At 63.8% G+C, this 17,460-nt stretch overlaps 2 protein-coding genes across 6 annotated transcripts; both read right to left on the bottom strand.

Annotated features, from left to right (window-relative positions):
- Positions 1-2,902: 2,902 nt before the first annotated feature.
- Positions 2,903-14,986, bottom strand: MIDN (midnolin). Of its 5 annotated transcripts, none has more exons than XM_065918466.1 (10): positions 12,097-14,979; positions 10,799-10,896; positions 10,260-10,627; positions 9,151-9,238; positions 8,901-8,963; positions 6,789-6,917; positions 6,399-6,704; positions 6,072-6,219; positions 5,657-5,902; positions 2,903-4,991 (listed from the first exon to the last, which is right to left on the bottom strand). In XM_065918466.1, exons 3-10 carry the CDS (start codon positions 10,490-10,492, stop codon positions 4,714-4,716), a joined length of 1,491 nt encoding a protein of 496 aa, XP_065774538.1. In that variant the 5' UTR covers positions 10,493-10,627; positions 10,799-10,896; positions 12,097-14,979; the 3' UTR covers positions 2,903-4,713. The 5 variants fall into 5 exon arrangements, with proteins under 5 accessions (XP_065774538.1, XP_065774540.1, XP_065774541.1 ...); XM_065918468.1 differs by having other exon boundaries at positions 10,260-10,601; XM_065918469.1 differs by having other exon boundaries at positions 6,072-6,216; positions 10,260-10,896; positions 12,097-14,986.
- Positions 14,987-15,236: 250 nt separating this feature from the next.
- ATP5F1D (ATP synthase F1 subunit delta) lies at positions 15,237-17,460 on the bottom strand. Its single transcript, XM_065918478.1, has 4 exons — positions 17,199-17,460; positions 16,445-16,598; positions 15,876-15,964; positions 15,237-15,785 (listed from the first exon to the last, which is right to left on the bottom strand). The coding sequence occupies exons 1-4, from the start codon at positions 17,337-17,339 to the stop codon at positions 15,663-15,665; spliced, it is 507 nt and encodes a 168-aa protein (XP_065774550.1). The 5' UTR covers positions 17,340-17,460; the 3' UTR covers positions 15,237-15,662.

Raw genomic sequence — 17,460 nt, 5'->3', positions numbered from 1 at the left:
TAACCTCGGACCAGAGGTTTTGGCTCACATCCTCCCCACCTGGCAAAGGCCACCTTGTTCATACTGATCGCTGCCTTCTCTGAGTGAACTACTGGTCACAGCAAAACTGAGGCATAGCCACGCAGAGATGAGGTCTTCCTGCCGCCATGACCCTTCCTGGGTCCCCAACCTCCGAACTCCCTGCAGCCCCCTTGCCAGACATCTCACTGTGAACCAGAGGCCCCCTTCAGACAATGCCTCATCTGTGCCTTCCCAGGTTTGTCTAAGCAGAGCTCCAGACCAGACATCTCCTGGGATGTTCCGGCCTCTGCTCCCTCCACCTGCTCCTCCTCCTTGGGGTCCCCATCTCATCGCCCCCAAGCCAGATTTGAGGAATCATTCCTGTCGAGTCTTTGCCGTCGCCTTTTGTTTTAGGTCCCCCAAACTGACTTTCAGATGTTTCCCAAATGCACCCGCATTCACGTCTTCAGACATGGGGCACCATTTCCCTCTTCCTGTAATTGGCAAACTCCTATTCTTTTGGCAGAGCCTTAGCTCAACTGCCCTTCTCCCGCTTCCCGCCCTGCGCTCCCCTAGCCAGGAGCTCGCGCACACAGGGTCGGGGGAAGAGACAACAGACAATGGCCGGGCTTGAAAGGCGGGTGCACGCGATCGCGCCCGTGCGGGGGTCCACGTGCGGCACCCTCAGGTACGCCCCCTCTTCCATCTCAGAGCTGCAGCGGTCGTCAGACCCCTTGGCGCGCCTCCCGCCCCCAAATTGCGGACGTGCGGCCAGAGGGAAAAGGAGGTGGCGGGGGGGGGGGGGGCGGGGGGGGCGGGGGGGGCACACGCCCCCGCGCCGCGCCTGCGCACTCGGCCTGGCCACGCCGCAGTCCCGCCTCCGGCAGCAATCCCGCGCGGCTATTGGTGCGAGCAGAGCAGCGATCGAGGTGGCCGCCAATGAGGCGTCCCAAGAGTAGGCGGAGCCTGAGCCTTTCAACGCTAGGACGGGGGCGGGCGGGGCACCCGCCCCACAGTGACGTCAGGCCCGGTTCGCGGCGCGTTGCCATGGAAGCCGCGTTTCCATCCCTGCGGGCTTCCGGGGGCCGCCCCCTCCCATTCAACTTTTTCCTCCCTGGGAGGAGGGGTTGGTTGGTGCAGGGCCGTCCCCGCCTCCTGTGATTCCGCAGCCCCTGCCTACACTGGGCCTCAATTTACCTTTTTGTGCTGCCCACGCCCACGTGGCTTGACCGGCCGCCTCTCAGATCGCTGCACCCCTTCGGCTGGGCGCCTCTCCCTCCTCGCTCCCCCCGCAGGCGTGTGCGTTTCAGGCCCGCACAGCGGGAAAGGACCAAGGGCCACAGTCCCAACCCGGGGTGGGGTTCTAGGACTCCCGGGTAGGGCTGTGACCCTCGGACCCCAGGGTTGGGCGCCAAACAGCGCCCTGAGAGGAGTACCCGGCAGTAGACCAAGTGCCCCCCCACCCCCGCCCTGCACCGTGCAGACACAGTTCCTGTGATTCAGCGGGTGCCTTGATCTACACACTCCTTCCTTATCCCCTACCCAGCCCTGCAGTGGCCAGCTGGTTCACAGCCCTAATCTCCGGGGGTCCGGCTGCGTGGGTAGGGTGTTCGACCTTAACTATCCCATCCCCACCTCCATCTTGTGGTCCTCCGAACCAGAGGGGACGTTTGCGCTTTTGACCTTAAGGTCTGAAGGTATAAGGTGGACCGGGCATCCTACCTTCCGGGCTTGGTTGTGCGATGATTTAGGGGTGACTGGGTGGCAGGAGGGGCAGAAGGGCCTTAGCAAGTGCTCCCAGGACACTCCTGGACTGCACCTGTTCCCTTCCCCCTGGGTGGGGCTCCTGGAACTGGGGCTTAGGAGGGCTGGGTCTTGGCTACAGGAAATGAGCCTAGGGACGGCGGTCACTAATTTAACAAACACCCCCAGTGCTCTGGACCAAATGGTATTTCTCTCTGGGCCTGGGTTTTCTCATCTACCAAGTGGGAGGATAATTAGTTCTCTTAGGTGACTGTTGTGAGGAAAGACATGTAAAACGACCTTCAGTATTATGGTGTGTGTCTGCCCAGCCCCAAAGTGGATGAAGGTGGGACTTGCGACCTGGCCCGGCCCTCAGGGAGCCCCAGGTGGGCTGTGGTGGAAGACGCAGACTGGGGAAGTTCCCAGCCAGAGCTGGGGCACTAGGAGTGTTCCTGGGTAGGGCACGGACCGAGCAAAGGCCTGGAGGCTTGATCGCAGTGGTCAGGGCTGGGGAGAGCTGGAATGCAAGGGTTGGCAGGCCGAAAGGTGTCCACTAAGGGCCAGGGTGGAGCCAAACTGATGGGCCTTGAGTGCCTGCCCTAGGCCCTGCCTTGACTCTGGGTGCGATGGGTGTCGTGGAGGCGTGGCGCCACCCCCCCAGGGGTGGAGCTTGGGCCAGGGGTCCTCAGGCTGCCCACAACCCCCCACGCATGGGCGGGCGGATGTAACTACTTCCCCCTTTTTGTGGCTGGGGAACCCGTGGCCCCGAGTGTGTGGCCAAGTCTCCCTGGAGACTAAGTCTTTGGGCTCGTCTGCAGCCCACTTAGAACTGAGAGGCCCCACCCAGGGCACACAGACCTCGGGCAGCCCCGTGCCCACACCCTGCAGGACTTCCGGCCTTGGGTACCGGGAAGTGGCCGGCCCCTCCCTCCCTTGCCAGACAGCTTCCTGCCCACCCTCACCCCAGGGCGGGGAGGGAGTGTGGGAACTGTTATGGGACGCGCCCCTCTCCCCGCAGCCCTTCCACTCTCCGGGGTGGTGGGCTACCCCAGCATCTGACCTGTTGGCCCTCCTGGTAAAGACCACCCTCTCTCATACTCAGAACCCACTCAGTAACCACTCCACCCTCCAGGTGAGCAGGCCGGACGTACACTTGTGTTTCATTTTCTGTTTATTCCTTGAAGTCACCGTGTTTGTGTAGGCTTCTTTTCCAATTTCATGTTTTCATACAGGAAACTCCCGCAAGGTGCTGGGACACCCCACAGACCAACCCCCCCCCCCCCCCGCCAAGGTGGGTAATGCTTTCTGGGGAGGGGAGGGGCCCTCCCAAAGGCAGAAAGGGTGGACAGTTCCTGCCTGGGGCCTCCACCCTCAGACCAGCGGAGGCACATACTGTTATTTAAAAATCGTTAAAAAAAAAAAAAAAAAAACATCAGAACACACATTAAATAGATATCCAAGACAGCGTTTCAAAAACAAACCCGCCCCTTTTTCTTTTTTTTGGAAAAATGAAAATAAAAACAAAATCCTTGACCCCTCCCCTCTGACCCCCCCCGTCCTCCCACCCCCCCCCCACAAAAAATGTACAGAGCTACAGTTAACACAAGATGTTCACATCTGAAACCATTAACTTTAACACATAACCTGGGGTAGGGTGAGGACCTGGGGTTCATCTAACAAGGAGGGGCAGGCAGAGGGTGGGGGGAGTGTTGCGCAGCAGAGGGGCGGGGCCAGGACAAGACTGACAGGTGGGGGGCAGGGCCCAAACGTCTCCATTATCAGTAAAAAATAAGTGAATGAAAAAATAACTCCACCCCCACTGAAATGGCCCCAATAATGGGGAGGTCTGCCCCTCTGCCCTGGAGATGCCCCTGGGACAGGGGCGTGAATGGGGGGGGTCCAAATTAGACCAGCAGCGAACCCCCCCCCACGGGGGGTTAATGCTACACAGCTTTTCCCCTAGTGGGGGTTTCACAGCTCAGCACCCCCGCCCCTCCTGGCTGCTGAAGGGTCCCCCAGACACAGTCCACAGGCCCAGATCCCTCAGGTTGGGTGGGAGGAAGGGCCGGGGGTGGGGCATCAACCCCGCCCTCCCCCCCCCATCCATTTCTCCCTATTTTTCAAGAGATTCCCAACCACTATTGGCTCAGTCAGAAAATTAATAGTCTATAAATACCCCAAGCGCAGAAAAACGGGGTGGGGTGGGAGGAAACGCACAGTGCGTGGACGGCGGCGAAGGCTGGCGGCAGGCTCCTCCCTCCCTTTCCTTTCCTGGTAGGAAAGGGTCCCCAGCCCGCACCCCAAGGCAGGCTCTGGCCAGCCTCTCCCCTGAAACGGCTTTTCTTTTCTTTTCCAGGAAAAAGGAACATGGAAAAGGAAATCAGAAACAAGAGTTCGAACATGGAAGAGAAGCAATCCCTGGCAGTCATGGGCTTGGTCGCGGTTGACGCGCACCTGACCGCGGGGTTCCTCGCCCGGTGGTTTCAGAGCCAGGGTTTGCGGTGGGGGCTCTCCTCTCCGCGGCCCCCTCCCCTGTCTGTAAAGTGCATAATGAGGCATCTACGTTTTTGACTTAAACCTGAAAGGAGTGGGGAGGGAGGCAGAACGGAAGGGGGGGGCGGCTTCCTTGTCTCCGCTCTCTCTCAGCCATCTGGAAAGACTGCTACATATTTGGAGCTTGGGAAGGTGGGCGGGAGGGACCGGGACCCAGTGCAGGTCGGGAGAAGGATGAGGCAATGGAGGAAGGGGCGGGGAGTATGAGCCGAATCAAGGAGGCAGGAACCCAAGTCCACGGAGAGTTCGGAAAACCATGGTAGGAATTGAAATTTTAAAAAAGAAAAAGAAAAAAAAAACCACCGGAAGGACACGGAACTGGGAGGAGGGAGCCTCTTGCTGCACCGAGAGACAGCCTGCCCTCCCGTGCGAGGCCACACTGGCGGCCACCCAGGGCTGGGGCGAGGGATAGGGTTCCTAGGCCACCACGAACTCTGATTTGATGTCGGGGTTCACTTCTGGCTTCCAGACGGAGTCCTCGAAGTCGAGGCCCAAGCCGGCCGCCTCGCTGGGGCCGCCACCTCCCCCACTGCCAGTGCTGTCGCTGCGGCCGGCCTTGCGGCTGGGTGGCCAGTGGTAGGGACCGCGGGCATCACGCCGGGCCTTTCTGCGGAGCCGTTTCTGCTGGAGCAGCAGCTGCAGGCGCTCCACCTTACAGCGGGTGGCTCGGTTCTCTGTCTGCCGCAGCCGGTCCCCTGCAGAGGACGCAGTGGAGATGACTCTGAGGGTCCCTTGGAGGCCAGAGTCCCAACCAAATGCAAGGACCACCAGCAGCTGCCCCTGGATATCAGGCCCAACCCAGGACACTCCCTCCAGCAAGGGAGCCAGGCAAGAATATCTACTGAACCTTCCATCAACTGGGCTGTCAGCTCCATGAGGGCAGGGTTGGCCCAAGACAGCCTTTAGTGACTCAGCTGTCAAAAGCACTAGCTGCTCAAGCTGTATCTGTTTCCCCTTCAGGACCCGGTCTCAGGGGCCCACTTCACAATTCTGAAGGACTCGGAATGTGTCCGGAATAACCAGGTTTTGTGGGGGCAGGGGGGCGCAAGCTGCCCTTGAGCAGGAGGAGAAGCTGACCCCCTCTCTCCCTCAGGCTGACTGGGCCATTCACAGTGGTTTCACCCACCATCTGGAGAAGGTGCCAGAGGGGGGTGAGGAGGAAGTGCGGACGGACCCCCTCTGGAGGACACAAAGACACTGTGTGCCCCAGCACACACATTCCCTTCTCTACAGGCGCCTGCGGAGCAGGGTGAGCGGCAGCTGGCGGCCCCCTCCCCACCACCGGGGGCTCAGCTGCTGGAAGAGGCAACAGAGAGGCCTTGAGAGACCCATTGAGGGGGGGTGTAAGGGGGACACTTACCCAGGGGCTTGCACAAGCGGGCCTGGCTCAGGGAGGCCGGGGCCGCGGCCGCCAGCTTCTCGCAGGAGGTAGTTTTGGGGCCGAGGTCTGGGGTGCACTGGGCATGACAACGCAGCTGTGTGAGTGATGGGGGCATGCCCTGGTAGTGCCGTGTGGCACTTAGGAGGTCATTGAGGATCTGCAGGATGGTCCCGATGTCCCGCCTCGGCCGCCCGCTGCTGTCCTGGCAGTTGGGGTGCAGCGTGCCTGTGGGGAGACATGGATGAGGACACCTCTGGCTGACTTAGGCACTTGCACCCCCCATTGGTGGACCTGTGGCCAGCTGTATTGTATAGCCAGCCACGTGCATGGTGACCCCGGGGAGCGTCTCATCCCTAGTGTGTGTTACCGCTCATGGGGACACTCTGACACCTACCAGAGAACGTCCCTGAGAAGACCCCTGGGGCGTGGTTCACGAAGCTCTCGATGACTGCGCCAGGTTTGCGGGAGCGGGAGGTGGGGCTGCCCCCAGTGGGAGACGTGGGGCTGGCACCGGTGCTGGCAGCGGGGGAACAGTCCATCTGCTGATGGGGCAGGAAGGCACGTGAGCTTGGGGTGCAAGGGTAACCCTTGGGGTTCAGGGCCAGGGGATCACCCACCATACCACACAAGCCCAGGTTGTGGGGAGAACTATGGGATTCTGGATACAGAAGACATATCTGGGGCTCTGCCGTTCTCCCGCTGCACCCTTCCCCAGACTCACCTCGGGGCAGGTGGTAGAGGCTGAATGGGAGCGGAAAGAGCCGGCAGTGACAGGTGAGGATGCAGGGGAAGGGCTGGTGGGCACTGGGGGGACGCGGGCGGCACTGGACACTGGCCGGCAGGGAGAGGACACAGGGGTGGTGGTCATGCTGGGGTCCCCGCGGGTGGCGGCGGCGGCAGCAGCCAGCACGTGGCGGTGCTGCAGTGGGGCATGCTGGGCTGCAAGCTGCAACTGGACAAACATCATGTGGTCCCCCACACGCAGCGCCAGGGTCAGCGGTGAACGGCCTGACAAGAAGTCACTGACCTGCAGAGAGAGGCCTGTCAAGTCTAGGGCCCTAGCCCACAGTGCCCCCAGCCCGGCCCGGCCCGGCCCCCCACGCTGTGTGACCTGGGGCCTCTCGCCGCCCCTCTGTGGGTTCTGGGGTCCCTGTCGGTGCCACGGATGCTTAAATAAAATGAATCGGTATTTCCGGAAGCCGCCTCCGCCAGCCCGGCCCAGGTCGGGAGCCGCTGGGGGCTGTGGGGGGACAGAGGCAGATGAGACGGGGGCCTGGACCACCCTGGCCAACTTGGTTCTTTCAAGGGGAAACCGAGGCCAGAGGGGGCGGGGCCCAGCCGGCATCTCTGCTCTCAAATAACCCCCAGCTCACACCTCTCCCCACCCTCTCTCTGCCTGCACACTGCAGGGGCTAGGCTCAGGCCCCTTCCCAGCTAAGCTACTTGGGCAGCGAGTGGGAGGAATTCCTGGACAAATTCTTGTCCTAACCTTTGCTTTCTCAAGATAAATATTTATCTGTCCTGGGCGGGGCTGAGGCTAAGAGGGAGGCGTTGCCTCTGTCAGCAGTGGGGGGGGCCCTGACCATTCACTCTGTGGCCTGAGTCCCCCAAGGCCTCAATACAGCCCATGCAAACATGAATCTCCAACCTGGCAATCCCTTTGGAGCAGGTGAGGAGCCCATAAGATCCCCCCATCTGCACTGGCCCCCTCCTTTGGGGGACCGCCAGCACTGCACTCTCCCCAGGGGCCGGGATTGTTGGGGGGGGGGTGGAGGTTTCTGAGAAATGACACAGGCCGGGATGACTCAGAACCACCTCCTCCCTGCTCTCTGCTGGCAGAGACTGGTGTAACCTTCCCTGCTTGGGGGCCATGGGGAGGAGGCAAAGGAGGCGGACAGAGCGCACTCCCCACTCCCCGCAGCCCCTTCTGCATGTGCCCTCCCCAGCCCGAGATGCCCTTTGCAAAAAGGGCCTGGGTGGCTTTGTAAGAATGGCTGCCCCCCCCAACTCCACCCTGCAACTTCCTCCCAGGGGAGGGCGAAGGGGCAGGCATGACTTGGTGCCAGGCAGGGAAGCAATGCTGGGAGCCCAGTCACTCCGCCCAGCGCCTCCCCGACTCCCTCCTGACGCAGGCACCCTGGGGCGGATGTGAACCCAACACGCCCCAGGGGCCCCCTGCCAACCACAGCACCGCCCCCCTCCCCAGGAGCAGGGAGCTCAGGTCACATCTGCCCCAAAAAGCACACCCCCAGCTGGCTCCCGGCTCTCCCCCAACTCCTCTGCCCCTCCTAATGGCGGACCACCCAGCTCCCAGGGCCCCTCCTCCTCCCCTGTGCTAGCCGGCTGGCAAGGGCAGGACGCAGCACGCCGGGGAGGGGGCGAGGGCCTCGGGGCAGGAGGAAGGGAAGCCGCTGAGCAGGTTCTGAGGCCGGGGGCCAGCCCAGCCAGGGAGGCTGAGGACTTGCCACCCCCACCCTGGCAGCAGGCGGATAGCTGAGGCCTGTGTCACCCTCCTAGGAGGAGGGCCCCACTGCCAGAAAAATGAGGAAAGGAGGGGAAAAAAAAAAAGCTGCAACAAAACCGGGAACCCTGTGTGGGCCAGCCCCAGCCTTCCTCCTCATCGCCCTCCCGCGCGCTTACTAAATATTTTCCTAACATCCTGTCTGGGCTGTGCTGGCCCCAGGGCTGGGTGCCCCCACCCCCTCCCCCTTTTGGGGCAGAGAACAAAGGCCAGAGGAAGGAGGAGTAGGGGTGACTCCCCACCCCTCACAATGGGGTCAGAGAAGGCGGAAGGAATGTCACCCAGAACCACCCCCCCATCAGAATGTTAAAAAGGTTGCTCTGGGGAAACCGCAGTCTGGCCAGGGGGAGCCCTACGACAAAGCCAGTGGGGCTGGGGACCCAAGCCCCGGTGTGTGGGAGTGGTGTGAGAGTATGGACCAAGGTCACCCCGCAGGCAGGCTTGTGAAAGCTGGGCCCCCTCCCCCATGGCGGCCACCGTGGGAGAGAAGGCTCTCAAGGTCAGGTGGAGAGTGCTGGGGGGGCGGGGAGGAGGAAGAGGAAGCTGGGTGACCAGGCCAAGCTGGCACGAAGGCGGAGCGGCACGTCCCCTCCCCTTCCCACAGGCCTCCTGGGAGCACAAACAACCCCTAAGCTCTCCGGAGTGGCCGGGTACTCCACCGGTTGCCCCCAGGGGTTGGGAGGGCGCTGGTGCCCGTCTTACCTGGGTCTCCGTCAAGCTCTCCAGGGCCTGCATCACAGACTGTTCTGGCCTGGAGGCCTGAGACTACAGAGAGAGAAAGGAAGAAAAGGAGACCCTGAGGGTGGGCCCTGACAGAGGAGTGGGGTGGAGTGGGGTGGGGTGTGCAGCCCTGCAGGGAAGGGGTCCTGTGTCAATGCTGGGGGCTGTGCTCGCAGGGGAGGGGGCTCTCTGCTAACGTGGGGCTTCAGGGCTTGCTGCCCCAGCCATTTACCATGAGGCCCGCCTCCACGGTGGGCACGAGCGTCAGCTTGCTGCCATCCCCCACGCCGAACTCCTGCAGCTTCCCCGAACTGAGCCGGCTGAAGGGGGGAGGAAGGAAGAGGGTGAGGCTATGCCGCCGAGACAAGGCAGGGACTCGGAAGCAGAGTCCGCGGGGGAGGGCTTTGCTCATGTGGTAGAGACAGGAGTCCATCGCCCCCACCCCTTCCTGGTTTCCAGATCCAGGGCCCTGAGTTTGTGTGGAGGGTGGAGGTCAGACCCTGGGAGTCCCATGCTGGCAGTTCAGACCCCTTATTTCAAGGCACCCCAGTTCTGGACTGGGACACTCCAGCTAAGCCTCAGAAAAGCACCTTTTCACCATCCAGGCCCAGCGCGCCCCTTGGCACCCTCCTCCCACCCCGGGGCCGCCCCCTTGTAATTCAACCACCCGGCCTGGGCTGTCCCTGCGGGCCAAGCGCTTAGCCTTTCGGGGCTTTGCCGGGCGGGCTCCCCTCCTCCCTCCCTCCCTCCCAGGCGCAAGCCGCCGCCGCTCAGACAAAGGAGACCCTCCCCCACCCTCCCCTCCCCCACCGGGCCCCTCCGCTGGGGATGGACATTGCGTGTCCCCGGAGGCCCGCGGAGGGAGGGCTCCCCGGCCTGGAGGCGATTTAAATGGCAGGGGGGAGGGGTAGACTGCGGAGAGCGCTCGGTGGCGAGAACAAAGGGGGGCAGAGAGACGCGAGTTGGGGGTGAAACAGTCAGACGCAGAGGGGACCGCTGAACAGATGCGGAAGCCGGCGGGTAGCAAGCAGAGGAGGCCGCCGCAGAGCCCCCCACCCCCGCAGCTGGGACCCCTACTCCGCCCGGAACTCCTGCCTTCCCGTGGGCGACGCCGCCTAAGACCGACCCGAGGCGCCCTCGCAACCGCCTTTGTGCAGCGACCCCGGGCGGGGGAGGGGGCCGAGACACGCAGGCCGAGCAGAGGGCGCCCGTGAGCGCGCGGCGCGCCCCCGCCCCCCGTCTGGCCGCCCCCTTCCTTCCCCGAGCGGCGCGCTCTTTGTTCCCGCCCCGGGGCCGGGGCCCGAGGGGGCGGCGCGGGGGCTGGGGGCGCGCGGTACCTACGTGTCTTTGTGGAGCAGTGCCAGACGCTCCTTGGGCACTTTGAGGCGTTGGGACAGCCGCTTGCGCAGCCCTTCCACCGTCTCGTCGGGGGGCACCGACAGCTCGTAGCGGGTGCCTGTCGTGCTGTGGATGGCCAGGCTCATGGGCGCCGTCTCGGCCGTCGGGCTCAGCTCGCAGGCGCCGCCGGGGGCCCCGCGCCGGCAGCTCCGGGCGCCGCCGGGCTGCGGCTCCATCCCCGGCCCGCGCTGAGGGGCTGGGGTCCGCGGGGCGCCGCCAATTCTCGCCGCGCCTCCGGGCAGAGCGGGTTGGGGGAGAGATCCCAAACTGGTTTCCTCTGCGTCCCTGGAAGCGGGGGGCAGCGAGCGTCCCTTTGGAGAGGGTCCCAGGAGTGGAAGGTGAATCAGAAATCAAAAATCCGAGTAGAGCTCCGAGGTCGCGTCGGCTCGCCGGGGCGCCTTCCTAGGTGGGGACTACACTCCCAACTCCTTTCCAGGGCGGTGGGCTCGGGGAAGGGTCCCAGAAGAGGGGGCGCCGCTCACCCAGCCGCGCTCAGGGATGTCTGCTACTCGGGCCGTACTTCCCCTCGCGTCCCCTCCCTTAGCAACAGCCGCCGCCGCCGCCGCCGCCGCCAGAGGATCTGGGGGAGAAAGTAACAGAAAAAAAAGTTATAATGTATCAACGTTCCGAGGGGCGGGGCCGCCGCCCCCTCCCATTCACTACTTACTCCACCGGCCCGCGCCGACCAATCAGCGTGCGCCGAAGGCCCAGTCGGCAGCGTGGTTCGGCCAATGGGAGCCGCCGAGGCACCGCCCCACGTGGCCGCGCGGGCCCGCCCTCTCGCCCCGCCCCCGATCCGACGGCCAAGCGGAGTGCGACGGGGGCGGAGCCAGCTCCGCTCCGGCCCGCCCCCGCCCCCGCCCCGCCCCGCCTCAGCCATTCATAAGGCCGGGACCCTCAACAAAGGGCAGGGGGCGGGGCGCTCGGGGCCCGAGACCCCCGGGCTGGGGTGGTTTGTCGTGGGATAAGGCGGCGGCCCGAAGCTGGAAAAGTAGGAAGCCGGGGCCTTCCCCTGGGCCCGTCCGGGAAACCGCTGCAAGCGGAAGCGGGACGCGATCCCCGCGCCTCGTGGCTGGGTCCCCGCTGAAGGGCTCGCGGCAGGGTCGACCTGCGGCGTCCCCTTTCCCGAGAAGCGTGAAGCCCCTGCAAGGGGTGGAGTTGCGGGCGGGGCCTGCACCCCGGTGACGTGGCCGCTGCCGGCCGGCCCCTCCCGCGCCTGTGCCACCTCGCGTCCCACCCCCGTCCCGCGGGCCGGGCCCGCTTCCCGAGTCGCGCCCGCCCGAGCCGTGACGTGACGCGGCGTCCCCGGCTGCGCCCGCGCGCGCTGCTCCGGGCTGCGGTGAGTCAGCAGCGCTGGTGCGCCCTCTGCCGGCCCCGCCCGGGAGCGCTGCCCAGAGACCCGGGCAGGGGGCGCCGATGCAGCCCGGGGTAGGGGGCAGTCAGACGCGACTGCGGGCGTTAAGGGAGCCTAAGAGCGTGAAGCCTCTGCGTCAGTAGACTGGGGCTACACAGTCGGGGAAACAGAGGCCAGAACGGAAACTAACTCAAGGTCACTCGCGGGGAGTTGGAGTGCCCCGGGGGCGGGGCGGGGGCAGAGGTCCAGACTGGGCTCTGCCGGCCGCGCCGAGTCCTTCCCATTCCACGTCCCAAGGGGCTCCCCACCAGGGTTGGAGACACCTTGAACCCTGCCTTCTCAAAGAACAAAGAAAAGTAGGGCACCCTTAAGAGCCTAGAGTGAGAACCCTCTTCTTCGGCCAGCGAGGTCCCGCCCCCCACTCACCGGGAGCGGATCGTCCGAGGTCCCAACTGTCCTGAGTGTACCCACGTCCGGTACGAGTACGCGGTGGCGGAGCCGGTCTGGGGCTGAGCGGGCGGCCCCCGAGCCTTTATCCGCACCGCCTTCCCTCGGGGTGGAGTTTAGGCGGCCAGGGGGCGGGGGGCCGGGCGGTCGGTGACGCAGGCCGGCCCCCGCCCCTGCTTGACGGCCAGGGCCCTGGGGCACCGTCCGGCCTGGGCCACCCGCCCCCTAAGCTTCGCCTATTTAAACAGGGAGGGGTGTAGCCCTCCTTGTTTGCTACGAATCAAGGGTCACGGTCGGCAGTGCTGACGACTGAGGGCACCCGCACTCCGGCCCCCGCCATAGGGTTTTGGGGTGCACGGCTGGATTTGCTGCCCCGCCCCTTTCCTGCTACCCCAGGCCCGGTGCTTCCGCTTGGGGGCGCCCGCATTGGGGAACGGAAAGGGGGGGCCTGAGTCAGCGGCCTGCGTCCAGGAAAACAGGCCCGTCACCTGCCTGCAGTGGGGGTGCCCCAGCCAGCTGCCCTGGCCTCCTGCATCCCTTAACGGTGACCTCAGAGGGTATTTATGGAGCGATTCACCAGCTCCAGTCCTGCCCTGTGCATCCGTCACTACCTGCTGGGCTCTGTGACTCTGGAGGGCAGTGACCTTTGTGAGCTCCTGTGGTATGGAGTGAGAAAATACAGCAGGTCTCTCTGGAACCCCAGGGATACAGGGCCCTCACCTAAGCCTGGCAATCGACATCAGCCCATTAGGTTAGCTCACCTGCTGGTGTCCAGCCTTAGCTGCGGTGTATTCACCCTACCCATTTTACAGGGGATGAAACCAAGGGCATACAGTCATTGGTTTGTCTGCAGCTTTGTCCCTGCAGGTCGTCTCGTGTAGGCTTTCTAAGGGTGACCCTGACTAAGGGCAGTTCCCTCTCCGTCCTCCTTCCCTCTCTGTCCAGAGGGGGACCTCGGGCCACCCCCATCCACTTATCTGTGCCTCCCTTTATCTGACCCAACCACCTCCACCTCCACCCTTGCCCTGGGGCCCCTCCCAGGGCTGTGCTCCTTTCTAGGATGGAGTCAGTCCTCATCCTGCTCCCACCCAAGGCCCCCCAACCCTGTCACAGGCACACCCAGACACTCCCAGTCCCACAGGATCAGGGCTGCACCTGAAGGATGGACAAGAGCTTGCCAGAGACAGAAGAGCTCCAGGGAGGAGCAAGTCCACGCCAAGCACAAGAGGCTTGAAAAGAGGGCCCCAAGGTCAGGTGTGGGACCAGGCCGTGGGCCTGCATCCAGGGAGAGCAGGGAGGCAGCATGGGGGACGTGGGCTCTGGAGCTGCAGCATCTGAGCACAGTAGGGCTCCAGGGTGGGCAGGCCAGGTGGGACCCTCAAGTCAGCAGGTGGCACTGGGTGGGGGTGTTGTGGAGACCTCAGCTGGGTCTCCGATCTCACCTGGCTGGGCTCCTCTGCCTGCAGGGGAGTGGGCTGGTCCTGGCATGGGCCCCCTGAGGGTCACACACACAGGAGGGGACCAGCCCCTGCCTGGCTTTGCAAATCCAAGTTGATTAAATGTGCCAGATCAGCCTGCTTCAGGCTCTCCTTCTCAGAAGACCCCTCTCACCTGGCTGCTGGTCCCAAGTTGCGAGCACACTCTAGGTATGAGGGCATCCCTTCCTGGGAAAGACATGAGCACTATCTAGCCTGCGCTCTCAGTAGGGGGTCATGGTCTCTGGTTCCTGGCCCTGTCACCCACTCCCACCCAGGGTGCCCTGACCCCAGGACAGGACCTGGCCTATGCTGACCATCCCTGCAGTCTATCAGCACAGAGGTCCCCAGGCCAGGCTCCAAGCATTGCCCATCCCTCAGGGGGCCTGCTCTGCGCTGTGGGGCCGGGCTGTATCCCAGTCCCAGAATGTGGCCTTGGGGCGAGGGGCCGGAGGCAGGTTCCCTGGTGTCAGGGCCGCTGCTTCAGTGGTCGGCGATGGTCTCCTGCAGGCCCTCTGCCATGTCCTCACTCTTATTTATAGACCAGATGAGGAGCTGGCCAGGAACTGGAGGACCTGTGCCCCAAGCCAGGGGGGCGGGGGTGGGGTAGGGCTGCACCTGAGCCCCCACAGCAGTTCCAGCCTTATCTGAGCTGGGGATTCCTGGGCAAGTGGGGACTGGCCACTTGGCCTTCACCTGCCCAGAAGGATCAAGCCTGGACAAACGCCGTCTTCAGACCTGCAAGCTGGCATGGCAGCTCCCAGGACATCAAGCCTCAGAAACAGCCGTGGGACAGTCATTTGCACGGGACCATGACACAAGACCAAACAGCCCATCCGTACCAATGAAGAGCCCTGGAGTGGCCTGTCACCGTCTAGCTGCCAGTGACACACAGGGAGGCCCAAGCTCTCCCACACATTCACTCCCCTGGAATCCCCTGCCAGCTCTGCTCAGACCCAGGGCCAGGAAGGGGGCAAGGCAACTCCTGCCGGCCACTTGAAGCCAGCTCCAGGAACACCCCTCAGTTGCAAAAAAAAGGAGTGACTGGCTGAAGGAGGTGGGACAGCACTGAAGCTTCCAGGTGCCAGGACTGCCCTCGCCCAACCACCCCACCCATCCAGGGCCATTCCAGGGGCCGGGGTGCCACGGAGCTGCCAACACCACCAGGGACTGGGCACCCGGCCAGCTGGGGCCACCCACAGGCCAGGAGAACACAGGGCGGGGCCTTCGTGGGAGCAGGCAGAGCCGGCCCCTTCCCAGTGCAGCTAGGGCGGGGCGCCCGCGGGGCACACGTCACAGTCTGGAACCTGGTGGAACCCTGCTGTCCGCTGGGCAGCCCAGGCCCAGCCCACAAGTGGCAAACCACACCCCTGCCCACCATCCTCAGACCCAGCTTGGTGACCTTTGCCTGTCCCCACCCTCTCGGGGTGAAGGCCAGAACCCAGCCTGGTTTTACTAGCAGTGCCCCTACCTCCCCCAGCTTACTGCAGACACTCAGAACGTTTAAGGACACAGCCTGCGGCCCCAGGAAAGCTGAAGCTGGCATTCAGCGCCCCACCTTAGTGGGCAGACACAGGAAGCCAGCGAGACGCTGGGCTGGATCCGGAGCCCACCACCAAGCAGGATAAAATCAGCGTACACAAGTTGAATCCCAGGTCTTTAATATGGGCTGGGCAGGGGGCAGGCTGTCTGCTGGCGGTGGCTAGGAGCAATAGTCTCTGCAGCAGACACTGCAGGAGCAGAGTGGTGGTGCAGATGGCAGGAGACCCCCCCAGGGGGACAGCATTCCCTGCAGGCAGGGCAAGTGTCCCAGCTTGCCCCCAGCCACCCGACCTGCCAGAGCTGGGTTGTTTCCCTGGGTTTATTTAGCATACAGGGGCAGGGCCCCAAGAGGCGCTCTGGGCAGAAACTGGCACTGTGCTGCCCCCTAGTGGCTTTTTAACAGGACAGCTCCCCGCAGGCCCGCTCCCTGTCAGCCTGCACCCACAGGGAGCTGGGTCTTCAAGCCAGGCCACCCTTGCCCAGCTCCGGCCCGGTCTCCGGGCTGGACCAGTGTGAGGCAGGCACCGCCTACTCCAGAGCCTTCACCAAGGCCTCGTTGGCCTCGATGCGGATTTGGATCTCAGCCCGAGTGGCCTCGTCTGCTGCCCCCAACAGCTCCGACTGTGCCTTCTCCAGGTTCGCTTTGGCTGCCTGCAGGGGGTGGGGGTGGGTGAGGGCTGAGCAGGGACCTCAGCCCAGCACCTGTTCCCACCAAACCCCAGCTTCCCCTGGGACACTCACCCCCAGATCCAGCATGTCCAAGGTGACGGCTTCCTCAGCCAGTAACTGCACGGAGGAGTCGGCATTCACTGTGACAGAGCCACTACTCACTGCAGGAAGAGGGAGCTTGAGAGTCAGCCCCACAGCCCCTGTGAGGCTGGAAGGCTGACCCTACAACCTGGCTCCAGGGTTCAAAGGCCCCAGCACACAAGTGGACAGGTGGCCACCAAGTGCATCCACTGGGGGTTGGACATGGAGACAGAGACCCCGCTCTTTGCCCAGCAGCTAAGTTTGGGGTGATCCCCAGCTGAATTCCAGTGCTGGACAGGAGCCATGCTGTGGAAGACCTTTACAGAACCAAGGACCCCTTCTCCAAAAGGCCCCTGCCAGGCAGAACTCTTAGATCTCTTTCCCCAGTCTGTCAGTCCCAACTGCTGAGCGGTTACATCCCAAACCACAATTAGACCACTGCCGGTATGGGGGCGGTCTATGTCCCTGGCGCCCTTTCTCAAGCTGCCAGCTGAAAACTGGACTGAAAACAGTCGGCTGAGACGAACGTCCCCTACTCTCTGTGCGCCCACTCGACTCACCGAAGTATTTGGAGGTGGTGCCATCCTCAGCGTGGACCACAACCAGGCCTGGCCGCAGGACCTGCAATGTGGGCACATGGGCTGCAAGGATGCCGAAGGCGCCGGTCTGCGTGGGCACGTCCACCTGGCGGACGTTGGCGCCGTTGAAGAACACCTAGAGAACACACGTGAAGAAAGGGTCACCTAAGGCTAGCCCCTCGGTGTCCTCTGTAGTTAAATAGCTAGAACAGGACTGACAGCTGGGGGTGGGGGGCACAGGCGGCTCCGCTGCGGCCAATGTTTCGGAGAGGTGCAGCACCTTCCTCTACCTGAGGACGAAATCGACACCCTAGCCTTCGCGGAAGCAGATACGGTTAAAGCACCACCAGCGAGCCGCCAGGGAGGACACACTGAATTCTGCAGAAGGGCCGAGGGGCTCAGGTTGTGAACCCCGCGAAGACGGGTGCATGTCGAAATAGGGGCTGAGGGCAGGCGACCCGAGAACTGGGGGCTCGGATCCCAGACCACAGGTCCGGCATGGAGGTGGTCTCCGACCTGAAGGTTGGGGGCCCGGATCCCGGACCACAAAGAGGAAGGGCGAGGGTCTGGAACGCGGGTCCCCGACCTGAGGGTCGGGAGTTCGCATCCCGGATCACACGGAGGAGGGGCGCGGGTCTGGAGTGGGAGTCGCCGACCTGAGGATTGGGGGCTCGGATCCTGGGCCACATGGGGGAGGGGTCCAGAATGGGGTCCCGAGCACCGCGGACGTCCGAACCTGCGTGGGTGAGGCAAAAGTGAAGGCCATCTGTCCCGGACCCGCCGCAGGGGCCTGAGCAGCGGCGGCCTCGGCGTAGGCGCGGACCTGGCGTACGAGGCGGCCCAAACCCGGACGGCGGAGCAAAGCGGCGGGCAGCATGATAGCTGGCGGGCGGCGGAAAGCAACGCTGGGGCGACCTGACTCCTGTTAAACGCGAGCGGCCTGGAGGGCGAGGAGGACGACGCGAGAGGACTTCTGGGAGAAGGATCCCGGCGAGAGC

Source organism: Muntiacus reevesi, chromosome 1 (genome assembly GCF_963930625.1).
Source record: "Muntiacus reevesi chromosome 1, mMunRee1.1, whole genome shotgun sequence".
Lineage (NCBI taxonomy): Eukaryota > Metazoa > Chordata > Mammalia > Artiodactyla > Cervidae > Muntiacus > Muntiacus reevesi.
This window is presented reverse-complemented; position numbering and strand designations above follow the sequence as displayed.